Raw genomic sequence first — 17984 nt, 5'->3', positions numbered from 1 at the left:
TCTTTTACTTACAGCTGACACATGCTGCAAGAGACACATGACATCAATCATATCTGCGAGGATAAGGAGTCTGGTAACTGCAGCCAACAAGGCACGGGCAGCTTGAACCACAGCCTCCCTTTTTGGGAGATAACAGGGATCATCTGCAAATCTCTCAGCTGATACTTTCAGAGCTTCACCTGAAACACATAATCCCAAATAAGTTATACTTTAATTTCACTTATGCCTGTTGCAGCATTTATCATCCAACCTAATTCCAAGTACATTCCATAACTAAGGATAATATTAAAATACTGTCACGACACTAGAACATCGTCTCTCAATAAACAATGCAGTTTCAAACTGACAGTTGTTTTTGATAAATGCTCTGGAGTTTAAGAAGCGGGACACTATTTTCCCGCAAGAAAATTGTGCTCAATTGACTAGCAGCATCTAATAAAACTGCTGTCAACTTCTGCATTTACTGAATCTCATTTGCTATGAAAGGTTTCATTACTAAGACTTCAATCGGAAACAATCTTTTTTATAAAAATAAGGTAAATCTTCACTGAGTTACTTTTGAATTCAATGGATGCTAGAAAAGAGCTAGCCTTTAAGACAGTAAGACAGCAGATCTCTGGTAAAAGTTTAACATAGGCAGATTTATTCTAAACTGTCAATATAATGAACAAACTATACCCTAAACTTAGTCACAGAAATAATATTTCATAGTACTTGTTACAGAAATATGGTACTTGTTACATAATAGTACTTGTTACAGAAATATGTTACAGAAATATGTTTCATTTTTTTAAATGAAAAAATAAGTTTTTTTTCATTTAAAATGTTTTATTATAAAAGTAACAGGTACTCATTTATTTTCCAAAGTTCACAGTTCAGAAAGGCATAAAATAACAAGAAAATGTCCCTCTTTACCCCCACTCCAGTAAGATAATTGTTAAAGATTTACCACATCCACTATTTTTTAAATTTTTCAATTTAAACTTACTTTTATTATGAAAGCAATATGTGACTCATTACTTTTAAATAATTCACCAAACTAAAGAGTATAGAGTGCAATTTTTTTTGACTCCATACTAATCCCAAAAACATCCATTAAGTTCTTGTATATCTATCCAGAAATTTTTTTATGAATGTATGCATTATGTGGGGGCTTATGTATACATGTACACTTATAAATTCAAATTATGTTTTATTAGTATATTCACATATATTCATATATTTGAAAGATTTTATGTCAAGAGAAAACATTAAATAGGTATTATATGTTATAAAAGGAACATATAGAAGATACAGATTCTTTTCACAAACAGTATTATACTAAAACCTTTCAACAATCTGTTCTTTTCACTTATCAACTTATTTTCTTTTCACATTGGGATACAGATGACCACGAAGCAATAGAGCAAAGAACTTAGTGTGGGCAGAAGCCACTTAGCCTCTTTATGTTTCATTTTTCTCCACTGTAAATGGAGCTAATAATAATATCTACAATTTTTATGAAGATTAAATGAGAGCAGTAGTTGGAACTTAAAGACTTAATTAGCTGTTATTGTCATTCTTTTTAATGCTTTAATAAAGTTACTTTTTATTGATATATTACAACTTATTTACCAGGCCCCCCCTTTTTTTAGTAAGTTCTTTTTCCAGCTTTATTTAGAAATAATTGGCATCTATCACTGTATAAGTTTAAGGCATACAGCATGATGGTCTGATTTATACATATTGTGAAGTAATTATCACAGTAGGTTCAGCTAACATTCATCATCTCATACAGATACAATAAAAAGAAAAGAGAAGATTTGAGAAGATGGCGGCAGAGTGAAACGCGGAGATCACCTTTCTCCCCACAGATACATCAGAAATACATCTACACGTGGAGCAACTCCTACAGAACACGCACTGAATGCTGGCAGAAGACCTCTGACCTCCCGAAAAGCAAGAAACTCCCCACGTACCTGGGTAGGGCAAAAGAAAAAAGAATAAACAGAGACAAAAGAATAGGGACGGGACCTGCACCAGTGGGAGGGAGCTGTGAAGGAGGAAACGTTTCCACACACTAAGAAGTCCCTTCGCAGGCGGAGACTGTGGGTGGCGGAGGGGGGAAGCTTCGGAGCCATGGAGGAGAGCGCAACAACAGGGGTGCGGAGGGCAAAGCGGGGAGATTCCCGCACAGAGGATCAGGGCCTACCGTTACTCAGCAGCCCGAGAGGCTTGTCTGCTCACCCACCGGGGCGGGCGGGGCTGGGAGCTGAGGCTCGGGCTTCGGTCGCAGCGCAGGCAGAGGACGGGGGTTGGCAGTGTGAACACAGCCTGAAGGGGGCTAGTGCGTCACGTCTGGCCAGGAAGGAGCCCGGGAAAAAATCTCAAACTGCCGAAGAGGCAAGAGACTTTTTCTTCCCTCTTTGTTTCCTGGTGCGCGAGGAGAGGCGATTAACAGCGCCGCTTAAAGGAGATCCAGAGACAGGCACAATCCGCGGCTATCAGCGCGGACCCAGAGACTGGCATGAGACACTAAGGCTGCCACTGCAACCACCAAACAATGCTGTGTACAAGCACAGGTCACACTCCACACCTCCCCTCCCAGGAGCCTGTGCAGCCTGCCACTGCCAGGGTCCTGTGATCCAGGGACAACTTCCCGGGGAGAACGCACAGCGCGCATCACGCTGGCGCAACGTCACACCGGCGTCTGCCCCGCACTCCATACCCCTCCCTCCCCCCTCTCCCCACCCCCCACCCCCCCCCCCGGCCTGAAGGAGCCAGAGCCCGTGAATCAGCTGATCCTTTAACCCCGTCCTGTCTGAGCAACAAACGGACGCCCTCAGGCGACCTACACGCAGAGGCGGGACCAAATCCAAAGCTGAACCCCAGGAGCTGTGGTAACAAAGAAGAGAAAGGGAAATTTCTCCCAAAAGCCTCAGAAGCAGCGGATTAAAGCTCCACAAAACACTTGATGTACCCTGCATCTGTGGAATACCTGAATAGACAACGAATCATCCCAAATTGAGGAGGTGGACTTTGGGAGCAAGATATATTATTTTTTCCCCTTTTCCTCTTTTTGTGAGTGTGTATATGTACGATTCTGTGTGAGATTTTGTCTGTATAGCTTTGCTTTCACCATTTGTCCTGGAGTTCTGTCCGTCTGGTTTTTTTTTCCTTTAAAAATTTTTTTTCATAATTATTTTTTATTTCAATAACTTTATTTTATTTTATCTTACTTTATTTTATTTTATGCTCTTTCTTTCTATTTTTTCTGCCTTTTATTCTGAGCCGTGTGGATGAAAGGCTCTTGGTGCTCCAGCCAGGAGTCTGTGCTGTGCCTCTAAGGTGGGAGTGCCAAGTTCAGGACACTGACCACAAGAGACCTCCCAGCTCCACGTAATATCAAATGGCGAAAATCTCCCAGAGATCTCCATCTCAACACCAAGACCCAGCTTCACTCAACGACCAGCAAGCTACAGTGCTGGACACTCTATGCCAAACAACTATCAATACAGAAACACAGCCCCATCCATTAGCAGAGAGGTGCCTAAAATCATAATAAGGCCACAGACACCCCAAAATACACCACCAGACATGGACCTGCCCACCAGAAAGACAAGATCCAGCCTCATCCACCAGAACACAGGCACTAGGTCCCCTCCACTGGAAGCCTACAAAACCCACTGAACCAACCTTAGCCACTGGGGACAGACACCAAAAACAATGAGAACTATGAACCTGCAGATTGCAAAACGGAGACCCCAAATACAGTAAGATAAGCAAAATGAGAAGACAGAAAAACACACAGCACATGAAGGACCAAGGTAAAAACGAACAAGACCTAACACATGAAGAGGAAATAGGCAGTCTAACTGAAAAAGAATTCAGAATAATGATACTAAAGATGATCCAAAATCTTGGAAATAGAATAAATACAAGAAACATTTAAAAAGGACCTAGAAGAACTAAAGAGGAAACAAGCAATGATGAACAACACAATAAATGAAATTAAAAATACTCTAGAAGAGATCAGTAGCAGAATAACTGAGGCAGAAGAACGGATAGGTGACCTGGAAGATAAAATAGTGGAAATAACTACTGCATAGCAGAATAAAGAAAAAAGAATGAAAAGAACTGAGGACAGTCTCAGAGACCTCTGGGACAACATTAAACGCACCAACGTTCGAATTATAGGGTTCCCAAAAGAGGAAGAGAAATAGAAAGGGACTGAGAAAATATTTGAAGAGATTATAGTTGAAAGCTTGCCTAACATGGGAAAGGAAATAGTTAATCAAGTCCAGGAAGCACAGAGAGTCCCATACAGGATAAATCCAAAGAGAAACATGCCAAGACACATATTAATCAAACTCTCAAAAATTAAATACAAATAAAACATATTAAAAGCAGCAAGGGGAAAACAACAAATAACACACAAGGGAATCCTCATAAGGTTAACAGCTGATCTTTCAGCAGAAATTCTGCAAGCCAGAAGGGAGTGGCAATACATATTTAAAGTGATGAAGGAGAAAAACCTACAACCAAGGTTACTCTACCCAGCAAGGATCTCATTCAGATTTGATGGATAAATTAAAACCTTAACACACAAGCAAAAGCTGAGAGTTCAGCACCACCAAACCAGCTTTACAACAAACGCTAAAGGAACTTCTCTAGGCAAGAAACAAAAGAGAAGGAAAAGACCTACAATAACAATCCCAAAACAATTAAGAAAATGATAATAGGAACATACATATCGATAATTACCTTAAATGTAAATGGATTAAATGCTCCCACCAAAAGACACAGACTGGCTGAATGGATACAAAAACAAGACCCATATATATGCTGTCTACAAGAGACACACTTCAGACCTAGGGACACATACAGACTGAAAGTGAGGGGATGGAAAAAGATATTCCATGCAAATGGAAATCAAAAGAAAGTTGGAGTAGCAATTCTCATATCAGAAAAAATAGACTTTAAAATAAAGACTATTACAAGAGACAAAGAAGGACACTACATAATGATCAAGGGATCAATCCAAGAAGAATATATAACAATTGTAAATATTTATGCACCCAACATAGGAGCACCTCAATACATAAGGCAAATACTAACAGCCATAAAAGGGGAAATCGACAGTAACACAATCATAGTAGGGGACTTTAACACCCCACTTTCACCAATGGACAGATCATCCAAAATGAAAGTAAATAAGGAAACACAACCTTTAAATGATACATTAAACAAGATGGACCTAATTGATATTTATAGGACATTCCATCCAAAAACAACAAAATACACATTTTTCTCAAGTGCTTAAGGAATATTCCGCAGGATAGATTATATCTTGGGTCACAAATCAAGCCTTGGTAAATTTAAGAAAATTGAAATTATATCAAGTATCTTTTCTGACAGCAATGCTATGAGACTAGATATCAATTACAGGAAAAGATCTGTAAAAAATACAAACACATGGAGGCTAAACAATACACTACTTAATAACCAAGTGACCACTGAAGAAATCAAAGAGGAAATCAAAAAATACCTAGAAACAAATGACAATGGAGACACGACGACCCAAAACCTATGGGGTGCAGCAAAAGCAGTTCTAAGTGGGAAGTTTATACCAATACAATCCTACCTTAAGAAACAGAAAACATCTCAAATAAACCACCTAACCTTGCACCTAAAGCAACTGGAGAAAGAAGAACAAAAAAACCCCAAAGTTAGCAGAAGGAAAGAAATCATAAAGATCAGATCAGAAATAAATGAAAAAGAAATGAAGGAAACGATAGCAAAGATCAATAACACTAAAAGCTGGTTCTTTGAGAAGATAAACAAACTTGATAAACCATTATCCAGACTCATCAAGCAAAAAACGGAGAAGACTCAAATGAATAGAATTAGAAATGAAAAAGGACAAGTAACAACTGACACTGCAGAAATACAAAGGATCATGAGAGATTACCACAAGTAACTCTATGCCAATAAGATGGACAACCTAGAAGAAATGGACAAATTCTTAGAAATGCACAACCTGCCGTGGCTGAACCAGGAAGAAATAGAAAATATGAACAGACCAATCAAAAGCACTGATATTGAAACTGTGATTTAAAATCTTCCAACAAACAAAAGCCCAGGACCAGATAGCTTTACAGGCGAATTCGATCAAACATTTAGAGAAGAGTTAACACCTTTCCTTCTCAAACTCTTCCAAAACAGAGCAGAGGGAGGAACACTCCCAAACTCATTCTACGAGGCCACCATCACCCTGATACCAAAACCGGACAAAGATGTCACAAAGAAAGAAAATTACAGGCCAATATCACTGATGAACATAGATGCAAATATTCTCAACAAAATACTAGCAAACAGAATCCAACAGCACATTAAAAGGATCATACACGTGATCAAATGGGGTTTATTCCAGGAATGCAAGGATTCTTAAATATATGCAAATCAATCACCATTATACACCATATTAACAAATTGAAGGAGAAAAACCATATGATCATCTCAATAGATTCAGAGAAAGCTTTCGACAAAATTCAACACCCATTTATGATAAAAATCCTACAGAAAGTAGGCATAGAAGGAACTTTCTTCAACATAATAAAGGCCATATATGAAAAACGCACACCCAACATTGTCCTCAATGGTGAAAAACTGAAACCATTTCCACTAAGATCAGGAACGAGACAAGGTTGCCCACTCTCTCCACTATTATTCAACATAGTTTTGGAAGTTTTAGCCACAGCAATCAGAGAAGAAAAGGAAATAAAAGGAATCCAAATCGGAAAAGAAGAAGTAAAGCTGTCACTGTTTGCAGATGACATGATACTATACATAGAGAATCCTAAAGATGCTACCAGAAAACTAGTAGAGCTAATCAATGAATTTGGTAAAGTAGCAGGATGCAAAATTAATGCACAGAAATCTCTGGCACTCCTATACACTAATGATGAAAAATCTGAAAGTGAAATTAAGAAAACACTCCCATTTACCATTGCAACAAAAAGAATAAAATATCTAGGAATAAACCTACCTAAGGAGACAGAAGACCTGTATGCAGAAAGTTTTATAAGACACTGATGAAAGAAATTAAAGATGATACAAACAGATGGAGAGATATACCATGTTCTTGTATTGGAAGAATCCACATTGTGAAAATGACTATACTACCCAAAGCAATCTACAGATTCGATGCAACCCCTATCAAACTACCAAGGACATTTTTCACAGAGGTAGAACAAAAAATTTCACAATTTGTATGGAAACACAAAAGACCCCGAATAGCCAAAGCAATCTTGAGAACAAAAAATGGAGCTGGAGGAATCAGGCTCCCTGACTTCAAACTATACTACAAAACTACAGTAATCAAGACAGTATGGTACTGGAATAAAACCAGAAATATAGATCAATGGAACAGGATAGAAAGCCCAGAGATAAACCCATGCACATATGGACACCTTATCTTTGATAAAGGAGGCAAGAATATACAGTGGATAAACGACAGCCTCTTCAATAAGTGGTGCTGGGAAAACTGGACAGCTACATGTAAAAGTATGAAATTAGAACACTCCCTAACACCATACACAAAAGTAAACTCAAAATGGATTAAAGACCTAAATGTAAGGCCAGAAACTATCAAACTCTTAGAGGAAAACATAGGCAGAACACTCTATGACATAAATCACAGCAAGATCCTTTTGACCCACCTCCTAGAGAAATGGAAATAAAAACAAAAATAAACAAATGGGACCTAATGAAACTTAAAAGCTTTTGCGCAGCAAAGGAAACCATAAACAAGACCAAAAGACAACCCTCATAATGGGAGAAAATATTTGCAAATGAAGCAACTGACATAGGATTAATCTCCAAAATTTACAAGCAGCTCATGCAGCTCAATAACAGAAAAACAAACAATCCAATCCAAAAATGGGCAGAAGACATAAATAGACATTTCTCCAAAGAAGATATACAGATTGCCAACAAACACATGAAAGAATGCTCAACATCATTAATCAGTAGAGAAATGCAAATCAAAACTACAATGAGATATCATCTCACACCAGTCAGAATGGCCATCATTAAAAAACCGAGAAACAGTAAATGCTGGAGAGGGTGTGGAGAAAAGGGAACCCTCTTGCACTGTTGCTGGGAATGTAAATTGATAGAGCCACTATGGAGAACAGTATGGAGGTTCCTTAAAAAACTACAGATAGAATTACCATATGACCAAGCAATCCCACTACTGGGCATATACCCTGAGAAAACCATAATTCAAAAAGATTCATATACCAAAATGTTCATTGCAGCTCTATTTACAATAACCAGGACATGGAAGCAACCAAAGTGTCCACTGACAGATGCATGGATAAAGAAGATGTGGCACATATATACAATGGAATATTACTCAGCCATAAAAAGAAACGAAATTGAGTTATTTGTAGTGAGGTGGATGGACCTAGAGTCTGTCATACAGAGTGAAGTAAGTCAGAAAGAGAAAGAGAAATACCATATGCTAACACATATATTTGGAATCTTAGGGGAAAAAAAAGTTCTGAAGAATCTGGGGGCAAGACAGGAATAAAGACACAGACCTACTAGAGAATGGACTTGAGGATATGGGGAGGGGGAAGGGTAAGCTGTGACAAAGCGAGAGAGTGGCATGAACATATATACACTACCAAACGTAAAATAGATAGCTAGTGGGAAGCAGCCGCATAGCACGGGGAGATCAGCTCGGTGCTTTGTGACCACCTAGAGGGGTTCGATAGGGAGGGTGGGACGGAGGGAGACGCAAGAGAGAAGAGATATGGGAACATAGTATATGTATAACTGATTCACTTTGTTATAAAGCAGAAACTAACACACCATTGTAAAGCAATTATACTCCAATAAAGATGTTAAAAAATAAATTAAATTAAATTATTTAAGGAAAAAAAAGAGAAGAAAAGGGGAAAAAAGAAAAAAATGTTCCTTGTGATGAGAATTCTTAGGATTTACTATCTTATCAATTCTATACATTATACAGCAGTGTTAGCTATAGTCATCATGTTGTACATTACAACCCTAGTACTTATTTATATTATAACTCAAAATTTGTATCTTTTAACCACATTTATCCAAGTCCCCCTCCCCCCATCCTCCACCTCTGGTATCTGCATGTCTGATTTCTTTTTCTATAAATTTGTTCTTGTTTTAGTTTTTGTTTTTCTGATTCCACACGTAAGTGAAATAATACAGTATTTGTCTTCTTTTGTCTGACATTTCATTTAGCATAATGCCTTCAAGGTCCATCCATGTTGTCTCAAATGGTAGGATTTTCTCATTTTTTATGGATGAATAATACTCCATTATATATATACCACAGCTTCTTTATCCATTCATCCATCAGTGGACACTTAGGTTGTTTCCATGTCTTGGCTATTGTAAATAACACTTCTATGAACACAGAGATATCTTTTTGATTTAGTGGTTTTTTTGCTTTAGATATATTACCAGAAGTGGAATTATTGGATCACACAGTAGTTCTATTTTTATTTTTTTGAGAATCCTCCATAGTGTTTTCCATAGTGGCTGTACCAATTTACAATCCTACCAACAGTGCATTAAGTGCTTATCAGATATATGGTTTGCAAATATTTTTTCCCATTCCATAGGTTGTCTTTTTAATTTGTTGATGATTTCTTTTGCTATACAGAAGCGTTTTAGTTTAATCTAGTTCCATTTGTTTATTTTTTTTTATTTTGTTGCTTATGCTTTAGGTGTCATATCCAAAAAATCATTACCAAGGCCCATGTCAAGAAGATTTATTCTTATGTTTTCTTCTAGGAATTTCATGGTTTCAGATTTTACCTTTAAGTCTTTAATCCATTTGGAGTTAATTTTTGTGAGTGGTGTAAGATAGGAGTCCAGTTTCATTCTTTTACATGTGAATACCCAATTATCCCAGCACCATTTATTGAAGAGACTGTCTTTTCTCCTTTGAGTATTCTTGGCTCTCTTGTCAAATATTAGTTGACTGTATATGCTTGGTTTATTTCTGGGCTCTTGATTCTCTTCCGTGTGTTTTTATATACCAGGTCACTATTGAATACATAAATTATTTCCAACTTTTTCCTATTACAAACAATACTACAAAGAACATCCATAAAATATATCTTTGCATGCATGGGCAAATTTAGCTGTAACATAAATTCTTAAAAGTAGAATTGCTGAGTCAAGGGGTAAATGAACTTTACGTTTTGATATAATTGCCAAAAAATTCTCCAAACACATCCATCTCACCAACAACATATAAAAGGGCCTGTCTTATCTACTTTACTCCATGAATATTTTGTTTCCATTTATTCATGATCTTCAGCATAAAGAAAATGAATTATTGTTATTAAAAATAACAAAGAATAGTATTCCTTATTGCAGACAAAACCTGTGAAAAGGGTCTAAGACATTCTCAACTTGTTAATATGTTATCAACACATTTAGCTCTCTTAAGAAATACCAAGTTAGGAACTTAGACTGTGAAGTCAGATACTTCTGAGATCAAATTCTTATCTGCCACTTCTAGTTCTGAGACCTTGGACACTTAAATACTTTCAGCATCCTCATCCATAGGAAAGGGATAAAAATATTACTTATCTCATAGTGTTTCTGAGGCGTTTAAATGAAATATATTTTATAATATATATTTAGCACAGTATCTGAACATGAAAAGTACTCAACAAATATTAGCTGTTATTTTCTCAGGAAATTTCTAGTAGAGACAGTAAATTTTTAAGACCAGTAAATGGTGATTTTTATGTGTTTCTCTGTAAGTCAGAATTGCTGCTAGGAGACTGTGAAAAATTAAAGTGACCTCTGAAATTAAGAGAGCAAATGAATTCCCACAAAAAGAAGATTATCTTTTCTTGTTATGTGTCTGAATTGGAAAGTTACGATAGGCTTTGTAGAATACTGTCTTTGACTTCAAATACTAAAATTAAATATATATTTGAAAAGAATTATGTGTTCTTGACTCTAAAGATGTTAAAATGTTGAACAACTGGCTGAAGAGCCATACTCAGAAAAAGGTCATTAAACATTAAACAACTATTACAGTCTTTATCTCTGTTAAGGTAATATGAAGAACCAGCCAAGTAGCATTGTTGGGAGAAAAAAAAGTCACTCCTGAAATACATTAATAAAGATGCGGTAAGTAAACTTTCTATTACTGGACTTACCACCCTCCCTCCTCTGCAATACTTCCAATTCTTTTCAGCTGGTTTCAGTTCATAATTCTGGTTTCAACATAAACATCTATTAGCATCTGTGCTTTATAAAGTCTACATGTGGGGAGTCTATTCTGAAATATAATTCCCAATCTTTCTTATAACACTTTTACCTTGAAATTTAATAAATAAGAAATTTTACTTTTAAAATACATATAAATAAAAATTACATTTTTCCTTTAAGAAATCCCACTCCATACATAAAAGCAAATACTTTTTACTAAATATCATGAAAATACCACAAGAACTAGATTCAGAAAGTTTCTTTCTACTGGAGCCATTTTGTTCCTTTCCTATCAACTATGCTCTTTTTAATCTTCAAAAACTCTGTTATGAAATGCCTGCTTGAATATAGTACTGAGGTATAAACTTTACTACATTCAAAGTTCAACTCTACTTTCTAAAAGTGATATTGATTATAAACGTGCAAATCAAAGAAAACAATGTATAAGCAAAACATCCACAGGAGAAAGGGGAACAACCAAAATGAACATGAGCAAGTACTTTGAAATTTGAAAGATGAAATTTCCTCCAACTTTTATAATTAACATTATATTTATGATTCAATTAAGGTTTCTAGTTATGCCTTTGGCCACCTTTCTATGTGTGTTTTAATATACCATACACATGTAACAGGCACTAGTACACATTAATTGATTCAATATACTCTGGTGTAAAGGAGTTCCCAGGCTGAGATTGGGCACTAGGGGGTTGGTTTTATTTGTTTTTAATTGGGAAACAGCCATTTAGAATATGAAAACTCCTAAGAGGTAGGAGCTTAAATGTTTTTTAGCGGTATGCGGGCCTCTCACTGTTGTGGCCTCTCCCGTTGCGGAGCACAGACTCCGGACGTGCAGACTCAGCAGCCATGGCTCACGGGCCCAGCCGCTCCGCAGTATGTGGGATCTTCCCGGACCGGGGCACAATCCCATGTCCCCTGCATCGGCAGGCGGACTCTCAACCACTGCGCCACCAGGGAAGCCCTAGGAGCTTAAATTTAACTTTGAAGCAGATTGATTTTGGGGGGAGGGAGGGCAGGGAGGAGGGGAGAATGACTTCAACTAGGTCCTAAACTTATGCAGATGTTTAAAAATAAGCAAAGACCCTCCTTTAAAATGTCTGAACCAGTTTGACAGCAAGGAGCAAAAATGTTTTATATAATAAATAAAACCTTATCATGGCAAAGGGAAAGGCTGGAAAGCTAGCCATTGTGTGGACATGGGCTTAGGAGCTACAAGGACATCAGCAGAACCTATGGACTCAGAATATAGATGCCTATGGTTGCCTTTGTAAGCATGTGTTTTATTTCCCTTGCATTATCTTCAAACTCTCAATTAAGTCTTATTAAAATTTATACTTTGGTTCCAGTCAACACACAGGAATAAAGACCAGATATCTTTCTCACCTGACACAACCAAAAAAATAGACAAAATATATGAAAACATGGTTGTAAAGGTAGTGGGCATTAGCCAGCAAAGGACAGTATTCCCTGAGAAATGGTAGACAAAACAGGATGAGCCCTTTGATAGCCCTAGCTTACTGCCTTGAGAGACTTTTCAGACCACAGATAGGAAGGAGAAACTAAGACAGGGACTGGCGAACATTCTGAGCTAAAGAGACAAATCTGGCTTCCCTGGTGGCATAGTGGTTGACAGTCCGCCTGCCGATGCAGGAGACGTGGGTTCGTGCCCCGGTCCGAGAAGACCCCACATGCCGCGGAGCGGCTGGGCCCGTGAGCCACGGCCGCTGAGCCTGCGCGTCTGGAGCCTGTGCTCCACAACAGGAGAGGCCACAACAGTGAGAGGCCAGCGTATCACAAAAAAAAAAAAAAAAGACAAAGCTGAAAGTCCAGGGAGATTGTGACAGCTAAAGGACACAGGACAGAGAATGAGAAAGAAGAGAGCTACAAAGAAAGAGAACTCAGAAGATCTGAGAGTCTCCCCCTTGAATATTCAGCTGGAGACTGATCAACCCATACATGGAAAGAAACTATCCAAGGCTAGGGAAAGAACCATCCAAAAGGATTTGAAGTAACAGTACTCAGCACTTACACAGAGCTGGGAATAGTGCTTGTTCCCACTACCAGAATGGAAAACTTCACGACTCATGGGACATTGAGTAGAGTACATAGAAGGGTCTTGTCTCAATAATGTGAAAAAATTAGCCCTGGACTGAGCATTGTCCCAGTCCTCCTGACAAAGAAATTCAAAAGAGAGCAGAATTTCCACCTTAAAGGCCAATAGCAGTCATGCCTCAGAGAATCGCTATGGTCACGTAAAGGCAACACCAGGAGAACATATTGAATTAACTAAAGTGGAAGGACATAGGCAACTTCCCACCAAGCCCTGTACCATTGAGAACAATCAGAATGAGTTGGGGAATATGTTGATGGAGCAAATTCCATAAAATTATAAATTTTATAAAATATAAAATTTGATGGGGTTAGTTTCTATAAAACTGATGAAAACATCTCCTAATGTCATAGTTGAGATATAGTAGAAGGTCTCATAAGAGAGCTTCTCTTAACCATCTCTCTAGACAAATCAACTCTTTTTATTTCCTCTCCGCAACATATTAATGATCCCTCCTTCCTGCTCAATACCAAAGGATTATCTCAAGTATACTGGAGCCTTTCTGTTCCCACTTATTAAGGCATGTGAGTTGTAATTATAACTGTACTTTTATTACGTATATAAACTTATCCAATAACAGTACAAAAAAGGTCTGTCATTTCTTTGAAAAGTAATTTGAATGCTTGAATGCTCAATAAAGGTGAGTTGCTAAAATTATTGTCAAATTGAATGTGGAAGAAAAAATGGTAAAAGTTGGGGTGCAGCAAGGGAGGAGATTATAAAATATCAAGGATTCCACAGTTAGGTAGCTTCTCAAGTGTCATTAAGTTTTCTTCCATAAAGACACCAAAATAGGAAATCTAAGTCAATGTATTAATAGTATGGGTATGATTTAGGCAAAAGCGATTATATGAGACTCAATCAACAGACTTATACTAAAAATGGGCCCAGGCTGAACATCAAGAGATTGGCTAATGTTCATGTTATATTCATTAAGATAAAATACTTAAGGTGTAGGGGTGTGTGTATGTAGAAAAACTAATGAACTTTTCACTTCCAATAATAAGAACTATATATTTGAAGCAAAAATTGTCTGTTGTGCCTTAAAACACTGGAAATAATCTTTAAATTTCAATCCTATTTAGGCAAATTTTAATTAGATATTTATATGTAAAAATACATAACTCAATGCTTTAAAAACCTTTATTAATATCTTTTATGTGTAAAATATTTTATACAATATATCTATAAACTATCCTTCTAAATAAATTTCAATATAGAGCTTTTAAAATAGAGCTAGTGACTTCCCTGGTGGCACAGTGGTTAAGAATCCACCTGCCAATGCAGGGGCCACAGGTTCGATCCCTGGTCCGGGAAGATTCCATATGCTGCGGAGCACCTAGTCCCGTGTGCCACAACCACTGAGCCTGCACTCTAAACCCCACGAGCCACAACTACTGAGCACACATGCCACAACTACTGAAGCCCGTGCACCTAGAGCCTGTGCTCCACAACAAAAGAGGCCACAACAATGAGAGGCACGCGTACCACAATGAAGAGTAGCCCCCGCTTGCCCCAACTAGAGAGAGCCTGCGCGCAGAAATGAAGACCCAATGCAGCCAAAAATAAATAAATAAATAAATTTTATTTTTAAAAAAGTTTAAAATAGAGCTATATGATGACACTTCAAAATTTTGAAGATGATGAATTATTTTTTTAATTGCCAAAGAACTGACAAAGTAATTTCATGTCATATTTTAGATTGACAATAATTTTAAGGCAATAAAATACATAAAATATATTTGAGTTTACATTTAAGATTGTACTTCCTACAGCATTATCTCCTAGTATTAGGAGTATCATATATTTAAAGCTACTTATTGTTAAAAAAAAAAAGTGGCAACAGAACATAGCAATCCATATTGTAAAACAAACAATAAAAAAGATAATAGTATGGATTTGCAACTTAATTAAATGGTCAAACTTTGAGGTGAAATAGCTGCCCACAACTGCTGTCTATTGAATTTTTCTCCAAATAACCTATGGACTAATATGCCACCAGTAAACATTTTCTATAATATTATTCTTGATGTCAACTTAATTCTTCTGAGAAGAAAAACTAAACCTTACAACTAAGATGCCAGACTAAAGTTAATTAACCATTATTTTTTCCTTTACTTGCTAAATCTGAGCAAATTTATTAGCTCTATTGTATTATGCTGAATTACCAAAACCTTGTAAGCTTGATTTTTTTATATCTCCTGAAAGAATCTCATTTTAGTGATTTGAAATTGAAAATGGCAATACTATCAATTTTTTCTAAGAAGTGATACCTAACCCTTACAAAGAGCTCATTCACTCATATAACAACTACTTATTGAGCAATACAGTATGCAAAGCACCATGGAGTATACGACGATGACTAAAACGTGGACTTTGCCAAGTATCCCCAAATAGGAAAACAAAGCACTTCAATAGGAAGATTCTTCTGTTTGTTTTTTTGTTTGTTTGTTTTGTTTGTTTGTTTTGCCTCTCACTGTTGTGGCCTCTCCCGCTGGGACCCGCAGGCTCAGTGGCCATGGCTCACGGGCCCAGCCGCTCCGCGGCATGTGGGATCTTCCTGGACCGGGGCATGAACCCGTGTCCCCTGCATCGGCAGGCGGACTCTCAACCACTGCGCCACCAGGGAAGCCCTTCTGTTTGGTTTTAGATGTCAGCATATTCAGGTATATTCCCTTCAAGTATAATAAAATAGAATTCCATAGCACCAGAAAAACATACATATACATCATCATAATCCTTCATATGCACGGATCCTAAAGTCTTTACTATTATTTTTAAATCATTAAAAAGTTCTAGAGTCCAGAATCCAGTTCAAGCTGACAACATAGAAGGACCATGAAACTCACCTCCTCCCATGAACACACCAAATCTGCAGCTATATATGGAACAAAAAACAACCTCTGAAAAAAAAAAAAACCTGAAAACTGTCTGAGCGACTCCTACTCATCAGGTGAACAAGGGAAGGCCCACATCAAACTCGGTAGGAGACGCTGGGACACAGTCTCACCACGAACCCCATCCTGAGCACAGCAACCCACAGTGAGGAGAGAACTCAACACCCGGAGCTTCTCCCTGAAAAGTGAAGAATTTGAACTCCATACCAAGCAACACAACTTTTAAGACCTGCAACTGAGAAACAAGCCCCCAGCATATCTAGCTTTGAAAACCAATGGGGTTCACATCCAGGAGACCCACAAACCTACAACAAACTGAGAAATGGTTGTTAGAGGGTTTGTACGTGGACTCACCTGCCCCAGGGCCCAGTGCAGAGGTGCCTAGACTTTAGGTATATTAGGCTCATTTGCTAATCTTAAAGCATCTGCCTGAGGGGCAGGCATCTAATATTTCTAATTTAGCACACATCTAGGAGCCTGCTGGCTGGTAGGCACCATCTTCACTCTCTCTCTCTGCCTCACTCTAGTCAGCAGAGGCCACCTTTTTTTTTTCGTTTCTTTTTTTCCTGCAGGTGTCATCCATATGCTCTCCCTCTGCCTTATTCCAGTCAGCAGGCACAGTATTCACACTCTCCCTCTGCTGCCCCCCAGAGTGCCAGTATCTCCCAGAAGGGAGCTTTTACACACGTGTGATGTCCAGGTTTTTATATACGGTGCTCCGGTTTTTGTGGCCGTCACCCAGGGTTTGCCCTTTGATTACCTGGCTCTGGAGGCCAGCTGGGCTTGCAATCCTGGGTCTCAAAGGACTGTAACAATCAGAGAGACAGTTCTTAGCAGACTACCACCCCCAGGGCACAACATAGAGAGCAGACTGAAACACAGTTTCAGTCTTTCTGTGAAAGAGGCCTATCCGCTTGTCCAGGAGCTTCAACCTGAGGGGCAGCCTTCTGGTTTGGCACACACCTATGGGCCCACACCAGGCGTTCTCAAGGAATGGAGGCCAGCAGACACAATCTTTGTGCTCTCCCGCTGCCTTGCCCCAGCTCACAGGTATCTCCCAGAAAGGAACTTATCCCCATGTCTGGCACCTTGATTTTTTGTGGCTGCACCGAGGGACACCTTTACATTGCCTGGCTCTGGCGGCCAGTGAGACTTATGCTCATGGGTCCCACAGGACTGTAACCAATGAAGAAAGATTTATTAAATGGCTACCACCCCCAGGGTACAGCAAGAGGCAACAGACCCAGGAACTCAGTCTTTCTGTGAAAGTGACCTATTAGCTTATCAGCATAGCTGCAGCCTGAGGGACAGGCTTCTAATTAAACACGCATCTAAGGACTGACTATAATCATTTCAAGAAACCGCAAAGGGCAAGTGCTATCTTTGCACTGTCTGCCAACTGTGCTCCAGAGCACTAGTACTTCCCAGAGGGGAGCTTGTACATGTATCTGGTGTCTCAGTTTTTGTGGCTGGTGACCAGGGAATGCCCCTTGATCACCTGGCTCTGGTGGCCAGGGAGGCTTTTGTTCTTGGGTTCCAGAAGATTGTAACAATCACAGAGAAAGTTCTTAACAGACTACAACCCCCAGGGCACTGCACAGACAACAGACTGAAACAGACCCCCAGTATTTTTGTGAACAAGGCCTGTCTGCTTCTCCTGGAGCTTCAGCCTAAGGGGCAGGCTTCAGGTTTGGCACATA

At 38.5% G+C, this 17984-nt stretch overlaps 1 protein-coding gene across 1 annotated transcript in view; it reads right to left on the bottom strand.

Annotated features, from left to right (window-relative positions):
• Positions 1-17984, bottom strand: part of CTNNA3 (catenin alpha 3) — a 1581323-nt gene that overhangs the window by 1480086 nt on the left and 83253 nt on the right. Inside the window, exon 4 of the mRNA XM_067710819.1 lies at positions 13-179. Within this exon, the coding sequence (XP_067566920.1) occupies positions 13-179 (167 nt within the window). The remainder of the gene's footprint in view (positions 1-12; positions 180-17984) is intronic.

The sequence above is a fragment of the Pseudorca crassidens genome, chromosome 16 (genome assembly GCF_039906515.1).
Source record: "Pseudorca crassidens isolate mPseCra1 chromosome 16, mPseCra1.hap1, whole genome shotgun sequence".
In the NCBI taxonomy this organism is placed as follows: domain Eukaryota; kingdom Metazoa; phylum Chordata; class Mammalia; order Artiodactyla; family Delphinidae; genus Pseudorca; species Pseudorca crassidens.
Note: the sequence above shows the minus strand (reverse complement) of the source record. Positions and strands in the feature narration are given on the sequence as shown.